Here is a 16,890-nt window from a genome sequence, read left to right as displayed (position 1 = left end):
TGAGTCAGTTTTGCATGAGGCATCAATTCTCCAAACTTTCCCAGTCACTTCTCCCTAGGACACCTAATCTGGCAGAATTTCTTATGATCAGAAGATTGGGGGGGAGGGGTTCCTTTGATCTGAATTCTGCCAGGGCATGTATGAGTAGTTTTACAAATCAGGACTTAAGATTCTCATGAGAAGAGAAGGAAGGGATTTAGCAATACCAATACTTTCACATAATTTCAGTGAAGAACATGCTTGTGTTTTGCATGTTGTATGAACTTTTTCCTTGAGAAACCATACCCCTGGCTCCTTTGAAGATTTTTTAAAAGGGCAAATTGTTTTGTTTCTCATAATTTGTAATACAATTGTAATTTGTAATAAAATTTATCAGTTTTAGCAAGTCACACGAGGTACTGTTTGCGGTCACATGGAAGCTGGGAAGATTTCTTTAAATAAGTTACATCCATCACCAATGACTCATTAAAAACCTGTGTTATTTTCTTGGTCTGCTGAGGTAAAAGTGAGCTGGAGGGTGAGCTGGAATTCCCTAGGTTTGCTGTTTTCTGATTTATGCTTCTTCAGCCAGAAGCTGGCAGTGATCAAAAGATCCTGTTATCTGCTTTTCTCCCTTATTTCAGTCATGTCTTTGTTCTCTTTTGTCTGTGAGCTAATTGCATTTTGTCTGAGCTTACCTTTCTTCCTCCTCTCCTGCAGCTCCTGTTTCAATGGAGGCACTTGTGTGGATGGCATCAATTCCTTCAGCTGCCAGTGCCCGCTGGGGTTCACGGGACCCAACTGCCTCACGGAGATCAACGAGTGTGACTCCCACCCCTGCCTCAACAGGGGCACCTGTGTGGACAGCCTGGGCACTTACAGGTGTATCTGTCCCTTGGGCTACACTGGCAAGAACTGCAAGGTGGGTGGCTTCTTGTGGCGTAGTTGTTTGAGCTGTCCAGCTGGGAGAGGTGTGAGGTGCCAAACGTGCCTGAGCTCTTGTTCCTTCAGACCTGGTGAGGGGTGGTGGGCCCTTTAGGTGCCCCTGTTCAAAACTGGAAATCATTAAATGGCCTGGAAGAGACCTTAAAGATCATCTAGTTCCATGCCCTGTCTATTTGCAAGGAGGAGAAAATGGTTATTTATGAGAACAGGTGCCACTGGAACTTTCTAGATTAGTTTTCTTAAATGAAAACCAGCTGTTGCCCTGGCAAATGGCTGCATTTCATTCAAAGCATAAAATTGTCCTGATTAAAGACAGAGTCCTGTATTAAAAAAAAAAAAAGAAACACCAAAAAAACCCCCAAAAAACCAGCAAACAAGCACAAAACAAAAAACCAGAATATCAGTCTGATTAGCAGGATTTAGATTTAACTGGTTCATTTTTTACAGAAAGGTAAATTTTAATCAGGGTTGATTGTACCTTTTTTTTTTCATGAGAAGCCAGAAAACGTTTTGGGGCAGTAAATTACATGCTTGTCCTATTCACAGCCTCAATAAAAATCTCGAGCCTTACTGGCACACTTAAGTTCAGGCAGTTCACAGTTTTCCACAGGAGCTCCAAACCCTGAATACTGTAAATGACTGACTAGTGCCTATTAAAAACTCTAACTTGGCGTAGCACAGTGGAAACAGAATGATGTTTTTCAAATCAGAGTTCTTTCTTTTGATTCTGTTCTTATCAAAGCAGCAAGAATTATTTGAGACTATTTCTGCTTTTGGAATGGTAAACTCTGTATTGGTTTCCTTCACCAGCAGTCTTGAGCGCTGCCATTTAAAAAAACCAGGTGAATTTCTTAAATGACTGGAAAACATTAGAATTTTGTAAGAATTTTGCAGCTCTCTTTCGTGCCAACTTGTCTTTGTAAAGCAGTGAGTGTTGGAAAGAAGCATTTTAGTGGCAGTGGGGGAGGTACTTTTTCAGAAGTATGTCGCTAGACATTAAATTGTCAGGTCTGCTTCTAGGTATTGCTAATGGAGGAAGTGAATGCAAAGTAATGAAGTGATAGAAAAAAGCAACCCCTCTGCTGCCCTAATTATGCATTCTGGGCACACCACTTAAACCTCATTGGGAGAATTAGCATTGAGAGTGATCGTGAAGTGCTGTGAAGTTCAGTAGTTCCTCTTCTGTTATGTTTGCTTTGTTTTTACTGGAGAAAAGGATTAATGTTCCTTTCCCCAAATTAAATGCTGTGCATTCTCAGAAAGTCTGCTTTATGTTCAGAGAAGCTTGATTGTAATGTATTACCCATTTTATACAAGGAACCAGGACTTTCTAAATTTATAAGTACTGCTCAAAGCTGTATTGGGGAGATTTATAGATTACAGCTACACTGTAGTTCTTGTCTTAGTGGTAAACTGGCTTGACCTAATTAGCAAAGCTAAATAAGCAGCACAAAATCAGACAATGATTCATAAGTTTTAGAATTTGCATGTAGAACAGTCAGCTACTCATTACAAATGCAGAAGCAAGAGGCTTGGTGTTTTTTCTTCTTCACGCTCAACTACATGTGATAAAACTTAATTCCAAGTTTCCTTTTGGTTGCCTGTGAAAGCACAGATTTTTTTTTTACTTTAATCTTTGTGAGGAGACAGTTTGCATCTGAAAAGAAGAACTTTCTGCAATTGAAGTTGCGTTTTACAGCCAAAATTCAGTGCCACTCACTTTAAAAACCTCACCCTTCCTCAAGTCAGCTTGAAATCAATCAATAGCTGTATTAATTTGAAGATTAATTGCTTAAAAAGGAAATTATGGTTAGTGGCTGGTTTATATTACATCAGACTGTTGTTTTGGGTCTTCACTTTCATATGATGATTTACTGAGTTTTAGACTCTTTGTTTTTTATATGAGAAATCACAAAAAGCAATATCCTTTAGCCCATCTTCAGTTCATAAAACTGTTGTGGGGTTTCAGTTGAATCTTGGAAGACACAAAAAGTCAGAGACACCATACTGCAGCCAAAAGCAGGTATGGTGAGCTAATGATAGAAAGGAAAAGTATGGATCAAAATGTGGAGCACATCTGTCATCCTCAAAAAGCAGTGAAGATGGGGGCAGTTAGGGAGAATAGCTGGAAGCCTCCTGCTAATGTGGAACTAGAAAGCTACTCTGAGATAAAACCCATCTTTTTCAAACTAAGCCAGCCAAAGATCCACCTTCATGGTGAGGTGTGAGAAGTTTGAAATAATGCTGCCATCTGGGGTTCATCCTCTATACACCTGCACTTTGCTAGGCAGATGAGACTGTCAGTAAAGTACCTGGCTTATGCTTGGGAGGTGCTGTCCTGCTCTTGCCAGTGCCACAGGCAACCAGTACTGCAGAGCTCCCTTTCTTTGCATCTTGAGCTTGTTCTCTGAGTGCCGTTTCTCCTGCTTTTGCCACATTTCACGTGGGTTTTTCCCTCTGCAGTCACTGGTGGATCTGTGCAGCAAGTCCCCCTGTAAGAACAAGGGCACGTGTGTCCAGGCTCTGGCGCAGACTCGCTGCGTGTGCCCGCCCGGCTGGACCGGCGCCTACTGCGACGTGCCCAGCGTCTCGTGCCAGGCAGCAGCTTCACAGAGAGGTAAATCAGCATCCCCTGGGCTTTAGCTGAAATCATTTCTCTGTGCATCTCCTTCCCCCTGCACCTGTGCACATCCCTGAGAGCTTTGCCTCCAGGTGGTTGGTGACGGTCACTCCCCAGGTAAAAATACTCTGTGCAAGGGTGCCTTTGGGAGTCAAGGCTTTCTTGATTCTCCCCATCACAAAAATATCAGAAAGGAGGAATTAAATACTTTATGAGGTATCAGATATTCAGTAGTACTGTTTTAGATGGACTGCCTTTTTGGAAAGTGCATCAGCCCTTCATGCTAAACCTCAGGCAGGCCAGGTTTAAGACATGCTGTCCTTGTACAAGAAAGGCATCTTGGAACTCATGATGAGTATTTTTGCAGAGAATACTGATTACTAAGTGCGCTGTTTAGCCTTACAGGTTATACCATGGCCCCTCAAAGCAGTAATTTTCTACTTCAGATGATGTATATGTAAAAGATTTGGTTTTTAAGTGAGTTTTGTCCGGCCACATGGCTTGTAGTCCAGGCAGATGGATACTGTAGTCCATCAGGCAGATGGCATCTGACACAAGCAGATTCAGTGTCAGGCTCCCATGCTTTTTGGGGACATTCCAGGTACAAACACTGAACCTTTGTAGAGCAGCAGTAGTGCTTCAGATATGTATTCACCAGCCAGTGCTAAAGTAATACAGCAGTACAAATACTTCCTGCCAGTCTTGAATCCAGTGATCCAAAGAGGACAGGGCAGTGACTTCATTTGTAAGGCAGTTTTGGTTTTGATCCACTGTAATTTAAGGAGTAACTCTTCAATTTTAAAGTTGCAAGTTTTCAATTTGTTGGGCCTCCCCATATCCATTCCTGTTTGAGCTACCTGCAGTGGCACCAGGTGCGTTTTACATGTTTGCTCACTTGAATTAATGTTGTTTTCAGGAGTCCCCATGGACCAGCTGTGCCAGCACTCTGGTCACTGCCTCAACGTGGGGAACACCCACCACTGCCAGTGCCAGGTGGGTTACACGGGCAGCTACTGCGAGGTGCAGCTGGATGAGTGCGAGTCCAGCCCCTGCCAGAACGGAGCCACCTGCCGGGACCACCTGGGCGGATACCAGTGCGAGGTAACCCCGGGCTTTCAGTGAATACTGATAAATACTGAGGGCATGGTGCTGCAGGGGAGTCAGGAGAAATCTGAAACACGTGCAAGTGGTAGAGTTCCTTCAAACAGGGGGTAAAAGCAGCCTGCGCCTGGAAGGAATTTTTGATTTGGCTGTAGCAAAAGCAAGTGCTCCTGAGAGGTTTTTACAGCTGAATTAAGAGGTGTGGTTGGAAGGAGGTGTGGTTGATCAGCATTTGAACTTTTTGTGTCATTGGAGAAGGGGGTTCTTATCTGGAAAGGCTTTTTGCCTGAGGTGTGGTTTATATTAAAATATTTGTAAAATGTATTCAGGGAATTTTGTATTTTCGCTGTTGAATGGGCAAAATATCCCTTGCATCTCAGAGTGAGAAATGCTTTCCACTGCTTTCTGTTTCCTAACACCAATGCAGAGAGCAGTGTAGGCCTTGAGTTTATTGTATGTCAACCTCCCTAAGCTTTTCAGAATGGTAGAGCACCTTCGAAGCCCACGCCCAGAGGGAAAGGATGAGTTTTATGTGAACCTTAAGCCAAAACTATTAAAGTAGTTTCAGTGCTAGAGGGTATCAGGATTTGATCTGCTCTGTTTTGCAGCAATCAAATCACTTGAATTCAAATTTGCAGTGCCCTGTTAGGAGTCACACAGTCGAGTTGTGTGCTTAAGCTGCTGGCTGTGCAGCCCTTGAAATCACTTGCAGTTGTTCAGCTACAAAGGCAGTCCTGACCTGCCCCACCGAGGGCGCCTGTCTGCGTTAGCCCTTCTGAGATGCCTGCTAATGCACCTGTTGGAAGAGTACTCACACTGCTTTCTCTCCGGCAGTGTGTGCCTGGGTACCAGGGTGTCAACTGCGAGTATGAGGTGAATGAATGCCAGTTCCAGCCCTGCCAGAACGGGGGGACCTGCATCGACCTCCTCAATCACTTCAAGTGCTCCTGTCCGCCAGGAACTCGGGGTAGGAAGCTCAGCAATCTTCAATGTTACAAGAGGGAATTTTCCTCTCTGACTGCTGTTTTCACAGGCACAGTTTAAGGGGAATGCACTATGTTCTTTGAAGAATGTTCCCAGAGTACACTGGATCCCTTGAGATACATATTTTCTCTTTAAAAATAAATGCTGCTTTTTTTCCTCCCTTTTAATTTTTTGTTTCTTTTAAAGGAATAGGTCGTGGCAGTGTCCCTTGGGAATGTATGATCTGTCTTTGGCAATGTGGATGCATGAGATTTTTGTTAAGGTCTCTCCCAAACCTATCTGTTTTGATACAGTAAATTCGAGGTTTCTTTTTGGCTAAGGTGCTATGAAATAAATAGGAAACTTTCTTAGTTCTTGCATAACTTCCAATGTCCTTTACTTGCTTAAATTTTTGCCTTTCATTGCCCTCTATCCTCCTGGAGTCTTTCATGGAAGATAAGTTGAGTGAACTCGAGGCTACCTTAAACTATTTCAGCATATTTGAGCTCTTTTATTAAAAGCTCCTTTGAAAAGAAAAAAAATAGTCTACAGTTTATATCAGTAATTTTCAGTAAGCATGGTTCCACAGCCTGTTTATTGTCAGGTTTCTTGAAACCTAGTCTTCCCTTTTATATCTGGCTTCTACCTTTGAAAATATTCAGACTTTAACATTTTAACCCATCAGGATATGCTTTCTTACTTTGTTTTTTTTAAGCTTATTTTTCAAGTCAGTTAAAAATTTTAAGTTGCTCTGAACTTTTTCTTTATGAAGTATGTCATCTCAGTGTAGGTGAAATCTTCAGATGTCAGATAGAACTAAATTATTGGTTCGTGAAGTAAATTTAAGTACAACAAATAAAGTTAATTTAAGTACAAATTAGGTACAACAATAAAATAATGTATTTGCCTCCTGCCCATGCATATCACCAGTTCATTCACTTCAGTGTGGCTCTCAGCACATCTCCCCACTCTGGATAAGTGTTTATTTCACTGTAAATCATTGCACTACCAATTCTTCAGATATTGTTCTTAATACTATTCTTCATTTTAAAAAAATGGGCAAAAAAGTGCAATAAAACAGAAGCAGAAACAAACCTCCTTTTAGGTGTCTACACCCAATAGTATATTTATATACCAGTAAATTGCCAGAATTATTGTTGAATATTGCTGAAATACCATTGCCAGAATTTCTGTATTCCACTAAATCCCCCACCATCCTTTGAGAGGTTCTGAGTGTACTGATTTTAATCCTTCAGTCTTCCTTTGTTGAGATGTGACAATTTATTTTTTTTTTGGTAAATGAAAGAAATTAGAGGAGACTTGATACAATTATTTAGGATAGTAAAAGTTAGCTTTTGTCCCTGGCCCAGTTTGTAATTGATACTTTACTGATGCCAGTGTAAGCATCCTCCATATTTAGGTGAAGGATTTTACTTGCTGTGGTTGGAACAACAGCAATAAACTTGTTCAGCTTCCCCTCTCTGTCCCCTTGTGCAGTGAAAGCAGAACCAGCATCAGACCTTGTCCTTTGAAAGGAAATCCCGCAGGGAGGAGAAGAAATTGCCCTCCCTGGCTGCTGGTGGGGATTTGCTGTAGGTCCCCAGAAGCCAGACTGGAGGAATTGGTGTTTTTTCACAGCTGCTTTTTCTGTTGGTTTGCTGTTGCTTGTTTTAATGCTGGTGCTACAAATGCTCTTTGCCCAGGGTAGCCTGGTGGCAGCTCATGGCCTTTCAGGGACAGCACGGGGCTCCCGGGCTCTGCTCAGTCTCAGGGCTGGATCAAGTGCATCTTTTTTGAGCTTGGTTTGGTTTTGTGTTTTTAATTATGCCCTTAAATGAAGTCAAGTATGAAAGCTGCCAAATACCAGGATGGTCTAGCTCTGAGGACAGCCTGGATGTTAAACACATGTACCCTAGGTCTGCTCTGAAGCTGGCTGTCTGCAGAGGGGATGGCATGTGTTAAGCTGGGATCTTTACCTGCCTATTTCAGGGACTGTGTGTGGCATGGCCTTAAAGCCTGATGAGCAGTGTAGGAAAGGCAGCCACGGCACAGTGTCCTCAAGCTGTCCCTGTTTCCTGCCTCCCCAGGGCGCTTCTGTGAGGAGAACGTGGATGACTGCATCTCGGACTCGGGAGCTCCCCGCTGCTTCAACGGGGGCCAGTGCATTGACCAGGTCGGGGGCTACAGCTGCCTGTGCCCGCAGGGCTTCGCAGGCGAGCGCTGCGAGGGGGACATCAACGAGTGCCTCTCCAACCCCTGCAGCCCCCGGGGCAGCCTGGACTGTGTCCAGCTGACAAACGACTACAGGTGCATCTGCCGCAGTGCTTTCACCGGTGAGTGGGCATAAACAGGCTGCCAATTTACAGCTCTGTCTTGAGAAGTGGTAGTTCTGTCCCTTCCTGGCAGTGCTGTTATCTGGCAACCTCCCTTCACGATGTCTGATTGTTTCCCTACAACGTTTCAATTTTTAAACTGGTCTTTCTTTTAAACCTTCTAAGAAATTTGGCTTCCAGAGCTGTCTCAGACAAAGGGATCTCCTGAGACACTTGGCTTCCAGGGTTTTTCTTTCCTTGTGGTGCTTTTCCTGCCTTCGGAATTTCACCTTTCTAATATTGGAAGTGTAACAGTTCATGTGTCAGCTTATCTGTCGCTTTTCCTTTTGCAAAGCAGCCATATGCATTTTCTCTATAAATCAATGTCATGGTACCATGATTAGCTTTTGGTCTCCTTTTCTTCTCCTTGCTGCTTTTCCTCCTTACATTGGTGATGTGGTCAGGATGGAGTGTTCTGTGCACAGACAGGCTGTACATTCCTAGCTTGGTGATCCTCCCACAATCCAGCTTTGAATCACAACTTTGCAGGAATTTCACACTGTGCAGACTTGTGTCTCACTCTCTCTAGATCTCCTCTTTGTTAGTGTTGCTGCTATTCTGCTCTCTGCCTCCCACTGGGCTTAAGTTTGGTCTAATAGTCTCCAGATGTGTCTTAACTTTCAGCTTTCCATTTTCCATGTCAGTTTAACTTCTTATGCATTCAGTTTTCCTCTATTAAAACCTTTCACTTTCCCTGCTTACCAGTGACCTTTCTTGCATGTTTTACCAGCAGTTTTTATGCCTATTTTTTCTTAAAATTTAAAGATGCTGTGCTTTTCCACTAAATTTGTGAGTTTGAGAAGTAAAGAAATCACAAAGATAGACGTTTGAAGAATTCATGTAGTAGTTTTTGAATGCATTACTTAGCCTGCCAAAAGAAGTTTCCTGAAGGAATGATGTATGAGGGAAGTGGAGCTGGTGGGACTCTGGTGTAGGCCATCAGATGGGTTTATTTTAAGCCTATCTGTTAAGGTTGCTTTTGTGAATTATGCCTCATCTGGCTTCTGACCCTGATGGAAGGGTTGCTGGATCTTGTGCTGTGGGGAGTGCAGGCCTGCTGCACCCCAGGAGGAGCAGGGAGAGCTGCTGAGTCTCAGACATGAAGTCTGTCTGGAAATGTTAGGCACAGAGGGGGAACATGCTTCCTCCTCTGACTGTCTGTCTTCTGCACATTCCACACTGCCCCTTCTGCCTGGGAGGGGACGGGGTGGCTTTGCTGTGGTCTGTGACTGGTGGGATGCCAGGACTCTGTGGGCCATCCTGCCCTGTCTGCTCCTGTCTGAAAAGCCATGACTGCACATGTCTGGAGACTTCTATTAATGTTTTCCTAGGGGGTCCAAGTCATGCTTAGATCATCCCCAACTTTTAGAAGTTTGGTGTCAGTTTGACTCTGGGAGCTGCTGCAAAGCTGGTCAGTGCAGTAAGATCCCTGTCTGGCTGATCAGCCTGAGGAGATTCTGCCTGGTTCTCCTGTTCACTCGTGGTACATCTGCTCCTGAGGGTTGTTCATTCATGTTACAGTGTGATCTGCCCTTGGACTCACTGAGCATCTCCCAAAAAGTAAAGAAGTCTTGGGACTTCTTGGTGTGGTACATCACTTTCAGCCTCTGTGCCTGGCTGACTTGGAGATGACAGCAGCACATTCTGTCCTTGTGCCATGCTGTGTGTGTTCTTGAGGAGGCAGACACAGTCAGCTGTCTCCAAAAACACCTTGTGGACTCTGGGGCTGTGCCTTCCCCCTCCACTGCTCAGGCAGCTCCGTAGAGACCACGTGTTACCCAAAGAGGTGCTCCCTCCCAAAGTCTCACCGGAGCGCTCAGCTCGCTGGTTATTCACACGAGTGTTGTGTGTTGTGATGGCTTTTTGGAGTGACCCCAGACACATTTCTCTGCTCTCCTGTCCCTGTGCTCCATCCCAGGCCGTCACTGTGAGAGTGTCATCGACGTGTGTCCCCGGAAGCCGTGCCAGAACGGCGGCACCTGCGCCGTGGCCAGCAACATGCCCGATGGCTTCATCTGCCAGTGTCCCCCGGTAAGCACCGTGTCCTCACACTGCCCTGCCTACCTCAGCTCCAGAATCCTCTGCCTAGGCTCTCACTGCTTTACTGCAGCTGAAGATTGGGCACTCTTTACCCACATCCCTTGGTTTATCTGCTTAGCAGGGAAACCCAGGGCTTCCAGGTGCTGCCTGTTGCTACCCCAGACAAGTATGGCCTTTAAGTATCACAGCTGGCTTTTTTGTCTTAAATCTACCATTAAATTACAACTTTTTTTTTTTTTTTGCAATCCTGTGATTTCTGTGCTTGCTGCAAGATTCTCCTTGTTTGTGGCTCTTGTAGGCTGTTTTCAAAATGTAACAGAGCCTTGTGATTTCCCAGTTTATCCATGAGGTTAGGTCCAGAAAGTCCTGCAGTGAGGCTAGAGGAATTACAGGGGAGAAAGAATTTGCACATGACACCTTGCCTCCAGCCCTCAGTGTTGAAGAGTAGGTCTGTGACACTGATTGTTTTGCCTTTTTTTCTACCCCATAGGGTTATTCTGGAGCAAAATGTGAGTTCAGCAGCCACAGTACCTGTGGACAAGTGAAGTGCAAGAAGGGGGAGCAGTGCATCCAAACGTCTTCTGGTCCACGGTGCTATTGCCCCAAGCTGTCTGTGGGAGAGGAATGCCAGACAAACCCGGGCTGTGCCAGTGCCCCCTGCCAGAATGGGGGCAGCTGCCACCCTCATTCTCAGCCTCCTTACTATTACTGCCAGTGCCCTGTTCACACCCAGGGCAGCCACTGTGAGCAGCCCGTGACTTTCAGCCCGGAGCCCCGAGGATGTCTGGATTCCCAGTGTGCAGAAAAAGCCAGGGATGGCTATTGTGATGAAGACTGTAACACCCATGCGTGCCAGTGGGATGGAGGCGACTGCTCCCTGAGAATGGAGGATCCTTGGGCCAACTGCTCCTCCTCCCTGCGCTGCTGGATGCTTTTCAATGGGCAGTGTGACGAGTTCTGCAACACGCCCGAGTGCCTGTTTGACAACTTTGAGTGTCAGCAAAATAGCAGGACATGCAAGTAAGGCTCGATGCTGAGAACATTTTCTCTTGTGACTAACATAGCTCCTGCCTGTTGCTCCCTTCTCTCCCATTGTTTCTCTTGCTGTCCTTGCTGAAAGCTTGGCACCCAGGAGTTTCTTCTGCTTTGTGTACTTCTCGTCTATTTTTGGAATCTGTGTGCCGTGCACCAAGTTGATAACCTGAACAATGGGAATGTGTTAACCTGCTTGATGGCTGTGCCCTGCTTTCCCTGGAAATGTAAATAGGAAGCATTTCGCTTTGTACTAGATGTTAATAGTATTGCCTGCTATCCTGAATTTTGCTGCATACCAGCAATACCTGTATTTTAATCCCAGCTGTGTTTGCTGCCTCTGAATGTGTTTTCTAGCTTGTCTGTAGCAGCACTTCTTTCTCTTTGGTTATTTGTGACAAATGCTACATCTTTGCAGTGGTGATTCTCCCTTGGTGAGCCAGGAGGTGTTAGATATCTTAGTAAACAGAATAAGCAGTTCTCTTACACTGTTACCAGAATTAAATAACGGGTTCTTGGGGTGTTCTGTGCTTCCTATTTTCACCCTCTCGGGCTGCAAGCTTATCCTGGGGTTGTATTTCTTGTCCTGATACCCTGATTATGAGTGTTGCTTAACTCAAATGATGCTGAAGAGTGCAATACCCGGGCCCCTGGAGTGCAGGTGTGCTGCGCAGAGCGTGTGCTGCCCTGAGCCTCTCCCTGCCGCAGGTATGACAAGTACTGTGCGGATCACTACGCGGACGGGCGCTGCGACCAGGGCTGCAACAGCGAGGAGTGCGGCTGGGACGGCCTGGACTGCGCGGGCGACAAAGCCGAGAAGCTGGCGGAGGGCACCCTCATCATCGTGGTGCTGATGCCCCCCGACGAGCTGCTGGGGGACGTCCGCAGCTTCCTGCGCACGCTGGGGACGCTCCTGCACACCAACCTGAGGATCAAGCTGGACTCCCAGGGAAACCCCATGGTGTTCCCCTACTACGGGGAGAAGTCGGCGGCGCGGAGCCGTCGCTCGCTCGTGGTCGTTCGCAAGCACAGAGAACTGGAGCAAGAGGTCATCGGGTGAGTGGATGGCCCTGTCCCCCTCTGGCCTTGCTGTGCTGGTGGCTCGTGCTTGTAGTTGTGTGGGCCATTCTAGACTTTCTAGGGCTGTAGGCTGTTTTTTAAATGGGAAAATGTAACGCTATTGCAACTGCCCAGTTCAGCGTTGGGGTAGAAAGATTAAGGTAAAAGGCTGCTGCAGTTTAACCTACTGCTTTGGCAAAAGTTTCTATCACTGACTTCTGTGCCCTCTTACTGTGTCTCTGCAGCACCAAGGTGTTCCTGGAGATTGACAACCGCCAGTGTGCAGAGGACTCAGAGCAATGCTTTCACAACACAGAAGCTGCTGCAGCTCTCTTAGCTGCTCAGGCCATCAAGGGCATGCTGCCCTATCCGTTCGTGTCTGTCCAAAGTGAGTAATTGCAGAAGAAAATTGCTTATTGAGGGAGGCAGTCATCAAACTTGGGCTTGCAAAATACTCAGATTATTGATCGTCATCTTCTTGTGTCTCACTGTTCAGTATGGTTTCTGGGAGGTAATAACCTGTTTGTCCCCAGTTATGGGAGTGTGTTTGTGCAAAGTGCACAGAGGGGACTTCTGGTTAGAAAGGCAGGACCTGAAATTTAATTTCGAGCCCAGTCACTTTAATACTTGTCAAATCAGTAATCTCTCGTGCTACAGCACTGCAGTGGTGATCTCTGCACTAAAACCATTCATGTGCTTTAAGCCATGAATTCAATGGAAAAGGGGCCATTTAGAGAGAAAGGCTGGGAGGCATTCCTCAGTCCAGTCTACCAGATGTTTTCTCCTCTGGCAATATGTAATCTCTTTTATTTCTGCTCCATCTCCCTCAGTCTGAGGCTTAGCTTCAAACCTGTTGTGGATTGGCATTATTGGGTTATCTAGTTGGGTTATCTTTGTGTAGATCAGCGCTCTCTATGCCAAGTGAGGGTGGCTGGAGGAAGGAGCAACATCTTTGGTTCAGCAGCCATACACTAAAAAATACTTTGGTCTGGTTTGAGAAACCAGACCAAGGGAAGTCAAAAAGAAGTGCCATGTACTTACAGCAGTCTCAGTGGAGCCTAAACTCTGTGCAGAGACACTATGCTCCCTGTGGGAAGGACTGTGCTGAGAAAAGAGAATCTGTAGGTTGAAGATTGTTGTCTCCACTGTGTTAATCCCACTGTCTTTTAACTGGAATTTTTAGGTGAGCCCTTGTTACCACCAAAGACCCAGCTGCTTTACCTGCTTGCTGTGGCAGCTTTGATCATCCTGCTGATCCTTCTCTTGGGAGTGATGATGGCCAAGCGCAAGCGCAAGCATGGATCTCTGTGGCTGCCAGAGGGGTTCATCCTGCGCAGGGATCCCAGTAACCACAAACGCAGAGAGCCCGTGGGGGAGGATGCTGTTGGACTCAAGTAAGTTTGCATTTAGGCCACTGACATTCTGTTTATTAGTGGCTTGAGGATTTTGAGAATGTAGCTGAAATATGTTTCATCAAAGACGCTTAACTCCTCAGAGAAAGCTTTCTTTTAAGCCAGAACTTCTTAGGCTATTCCTCTAAATTTAGAAACATCTGCTTGGGACAGAAGTATTTTAATTAACTGTCATGTATAAAAAGCCAGCCAGGAATCTGATTTCCTGGTTTTGTTTGGTTTTCTGACACTGAGCAGTATAGATCAGCAGCTGGGCACTGTTTGCTGATTTTCTCCTGGAATAGGTGAGACATTTTTACGTTGACAGATGACAACGAACTTCTAAAATCTCTAGCTCAGTGCATCAAAAATGCACTGACTCGGAAGCAATGGAAAGTTTCAAAAGTTTTATGCAGTTTTGGCTTTCCACTGAATTAAACAACTTTTCAGTTCTAAGTGCATTTAATGCCACTGTTGGCTGCCTGAAATTTGTAATTTCTTCATTCCTCTGTTTGCGCGCTACCAAACTTAGAAGCACTCCTTTGTTAGCCTGTGCAGGATAGTGTAGGTAGCAGCAGTAGCACCTGCTCAGGCTGCAAAGTGATATGTTCTCCTTGTTTGTCAGAAATCTGTCAGTCCAGATACCAGAGGGTAACCTGGCTGACCCTGGGACAACTGAGCACTGGGCAGGTGATGGTGGACCTCAGCCAAAGAGAGCCAAGGTAAGGAGCTCCAAGACTTAAAGACCATCTGAAACTGCTGGTGAGACAACCACCTGCATGAACTCCCCTTGCTCAAAACTCCCCTTGGCCCAGGGATTGGTAATATATTATTAATGGTATCTGAGGAGCAAATCCTCAGGTTAACACTGCCACCACAGGCTGGTGGAAGTCAGTACCTTCTGTTTCAGTGCCCCCTCCCCACAGCAGCTAAAGGGACAAGAAGGTTAAGGTAAGATCTTGCACTTCAGGCCTGATAATGTATGGTGAGAGTATGAAAGCTGAGAATGCCAAGCAGAAGTAAATGGAGACCAGCATTAGCTTAAAAGAAAACAACTCCCCCCAAAAACAACGAGAAAGCAAACAAAAAACCAAAACGGAACAGAAATCCCCACCCGGACCCTGAGAAACCCCACCAAAACAAAGAACACCCCAAGAACTTTGAGTGTCTTTGGCCTCTTGCTGGGTATTCTGAAGGCAGTGCTTGTTTGCTGTGCTCAGGCTGAGGACCAGGCCCTGCTGCCAGAAGGGGATGAGCAGATTGACCAGCGCCAGTGGACACAGCAGCACCTGGAGGCAGCAGACGTCTGCGGGAGCACCTCGCTGGCCCTCACTCCCCCCCAGGCAGATCAAGAAGTGGATGTTCTGGATGTCAACGTCAGAGGGCCAGGTCAGTACTCGGTGTCTGTGTGTCCTGCCAGCCAGCCACCAACTCCCCTGTCTCCAGTGGCTGGGGCTGCTGATGTTACAAATTAAATGGAGTGTGCAGGAACACCAGCAGGAATTGTATGGTGCTTGAGGAAAGCACAGTATGCACTCCTGGGGAAAAAAAAAGCTGGAAAAGTTAAACCATGGTCTGAAGCACATGGAATATCATGGAGCCAGGAGGAAAAGAATTCACTTAGCAAGCACCTGTAGAATCTCATTTATAACAGTGTGTGCCTAAGTGATATTGTCAGAAATTTTAAATGCATAATTATGCTGGAAATAACCCCCAGTTTCTGCAGTTGGATCACTGCAGAGGTCTATGCCAGACTTTTCTAAGGACCAACTTAGCAGATTTTTTACCTGAGGTGTCTGTGATCAGTGAAGGAAGCAAGATGGCCTTTTCCCAATAAGATGACTTTTTGGCAGACAGTCTACCCTCATTAGCAGTGTGTGAGGTGTCTGTCCTGAACAAACCAGCAGTGTGGCAAGATCATTTATGAATTTTTTTAATTCCCTGATTCATATCTTCACCTTGTGATAATCAAGGCATTGATTCATAACAGAACTGTTGACTTTGAAGGTTTCTCTAACATGCAGGCAGGTTTGCTCTCTCTCAGTCCCCACTAACTAGCTGCCCTGGGAACCCTCTCCTGCTTTCTGTGAGTGTAGTACTAAAGCTGTATAAGCTGGTAAAGAACTGGTAAGGGAGGATCACCTGGTAATAACTGATCTAAGGGTTCTGAGGGGAGACCAAGAACTTTATTCTGGTTGGAAGAGCTGCAAACATGGCTTCTGTTCATATGCTGGTGATATTGCTGCAATTCCTTTTTTTACTGTGTTTTGTGGGAATATTTCCATGCAATTTAAGGATGACTGGACCCATTCTCTCAGTTCCTTTCTATTGTCTTTTCTGCTCATTGACCCATTACCTCTCTGAAATGCAGTGGGAAGGAGGGATTTTTGTGTCACGAGTGTGAGAACATAAACCATCAGTTTCTGCCAAATTTAAGCTTTTCTTTATTTCCCCTATTGAAACTTCTAGTTGTGTGGCAGGGTGAAAGCTTTCCAAGTGCAGGCAATAATGTTCTTTAGACTCCAGACTGCTTATTTTCGTGTTCACCCAAAGCTTTGTCCAACAACAGCAATGAAATAATACTGACCTGTGAGATGTTTTCCTGCCATCCAGATACAGTTGTGAAGCTTGCAGCAAGCTGTTCTGAGTTATTTCTCTCTGTGGCATCAGAAGCAAGCAGCTGTCAGGGGCAGAAACAATTTTAAAAGTCTGAGAGATGTTGGAATAACGGGTTGGTAAGGAGGGGTAGGATTCGTCACAGTTAACATGGCTGTTTCTCTGCCCTGGCCACCCTCACTTTTCCAGGCAGCTGGAAATAAATGGGCCCTGCTGAGAGATAGTTCCCCTCTGTCCCAAGAAGTCTGAAAACAGGATGGTTCACACCCCAGTAAATGCTTTGCTGCCCCTAATTAATTAGAAAGGGTGTTCAGGCTGACTGACTTGGGTGCAGGTGTCTGGGCTGGAGCCACCTGAAGCTGGGTGAGTTAGATCCTGGCTGCAGGTACAGGTTTAACAGTAGAGATCTCTTCCTGAGAGGGGAGAAACACCTCAGTGTATCAAGGGTTTGTTCCCTCTCTTAACCCACTGCCTTCTGCAGTCTCTCAGTTTTAGGGAGATCCAAGAGCTCCAGTGTCCTCCAGAAGCATTGCCTAGGGATTTTTCCTGTGGGTTCCTTATATCCCAGCTTTCAGTATCTTGTGCCTGACCTTCTGAAGTACCTCTCTGGTGAACTCCTGACTTTATTCTCTCATTCTGCATTTTATGTTACTCAGGGGCTGTCCTACTGAAAGACAGCAGAGTTTTTATAAAATGCTGCCACCACCTTGGTGTCCCCATGCTGTTCTTTTGCTGTGTCCCCCAGAGCAGTGAGGACATTCTTTTCACTGGA

The 16,890-nt window shown here is 45.6% G+C and overlaps 1 protein-coding gene across 1 annotated transcript in view; it reads left to right on the top strand.

Moving 5' to 3' along the window:
* Positions 1–16,890, top strand: part of NOTCH2 (notch receptor 2) — an 83,459-nt gene that overhangs the window by 58,593 nt on the left and 7,976 nt on the right. The window contains exons 18-29 of the mRNA XM_063406719.1: positions 700–901; positions 3,388–3,541; positions 4,461–4,645; positions 5,480–5,612; positions 7,696–7,941; positions 9,899–10,011; positions 10,511–11,040; positions 11,761–12,108; positions 12,357–12,499; positions 13,295–13,505; positions 14,128–14,224; positions 14,723–14,891. Coding sequence (XP_063262789.1) covers positions 700–901; positions 3,388–3,541; positions 4,461–4,645; positions 5,480–5,612; positions 7,696–7,941; positions 9,899–10,011; positions 10,511–11,040; positions 11,761–12,108; positions 12,357–12,499; positions 13,295–13,505; positions 14,128–14,224; positions 14,723–14,891 — 2,531 coding nt within the window. The remainder of the gene's footprint in view (positions 1–699; positions 902–3,387; positions 3,542–4,460; positions 4,646–5,479; positions 5,613–7,695; positions 7,942–9,898; positions 10,012–10,510; positions 11,041–11,760; positions 12,109–12,356; positions 12,500–13,294; positions 13,506–14,127; positions 14,225–14,722; positions 14,892–16,890) is intronic.

This window comes from Prinia subflava, chromosome 10 (genome assembly GCF_021018805.1).
Source record: "Prinia subflava isolate CZ2003 ecotype Zambia chromosome 10, Cam_Psub_1.2, whole genome shotgun sequence".
In the NCBI taxonomy this organism is placed as follows: Eukaryota; Metazoa; Chordata; class Aves; order Passeriformes; family Cisticolidae; genus Prinia; species Prinia subflava.
This window is presented reverse-complemented; position numbering and strand designations above follow the sequence as displayed.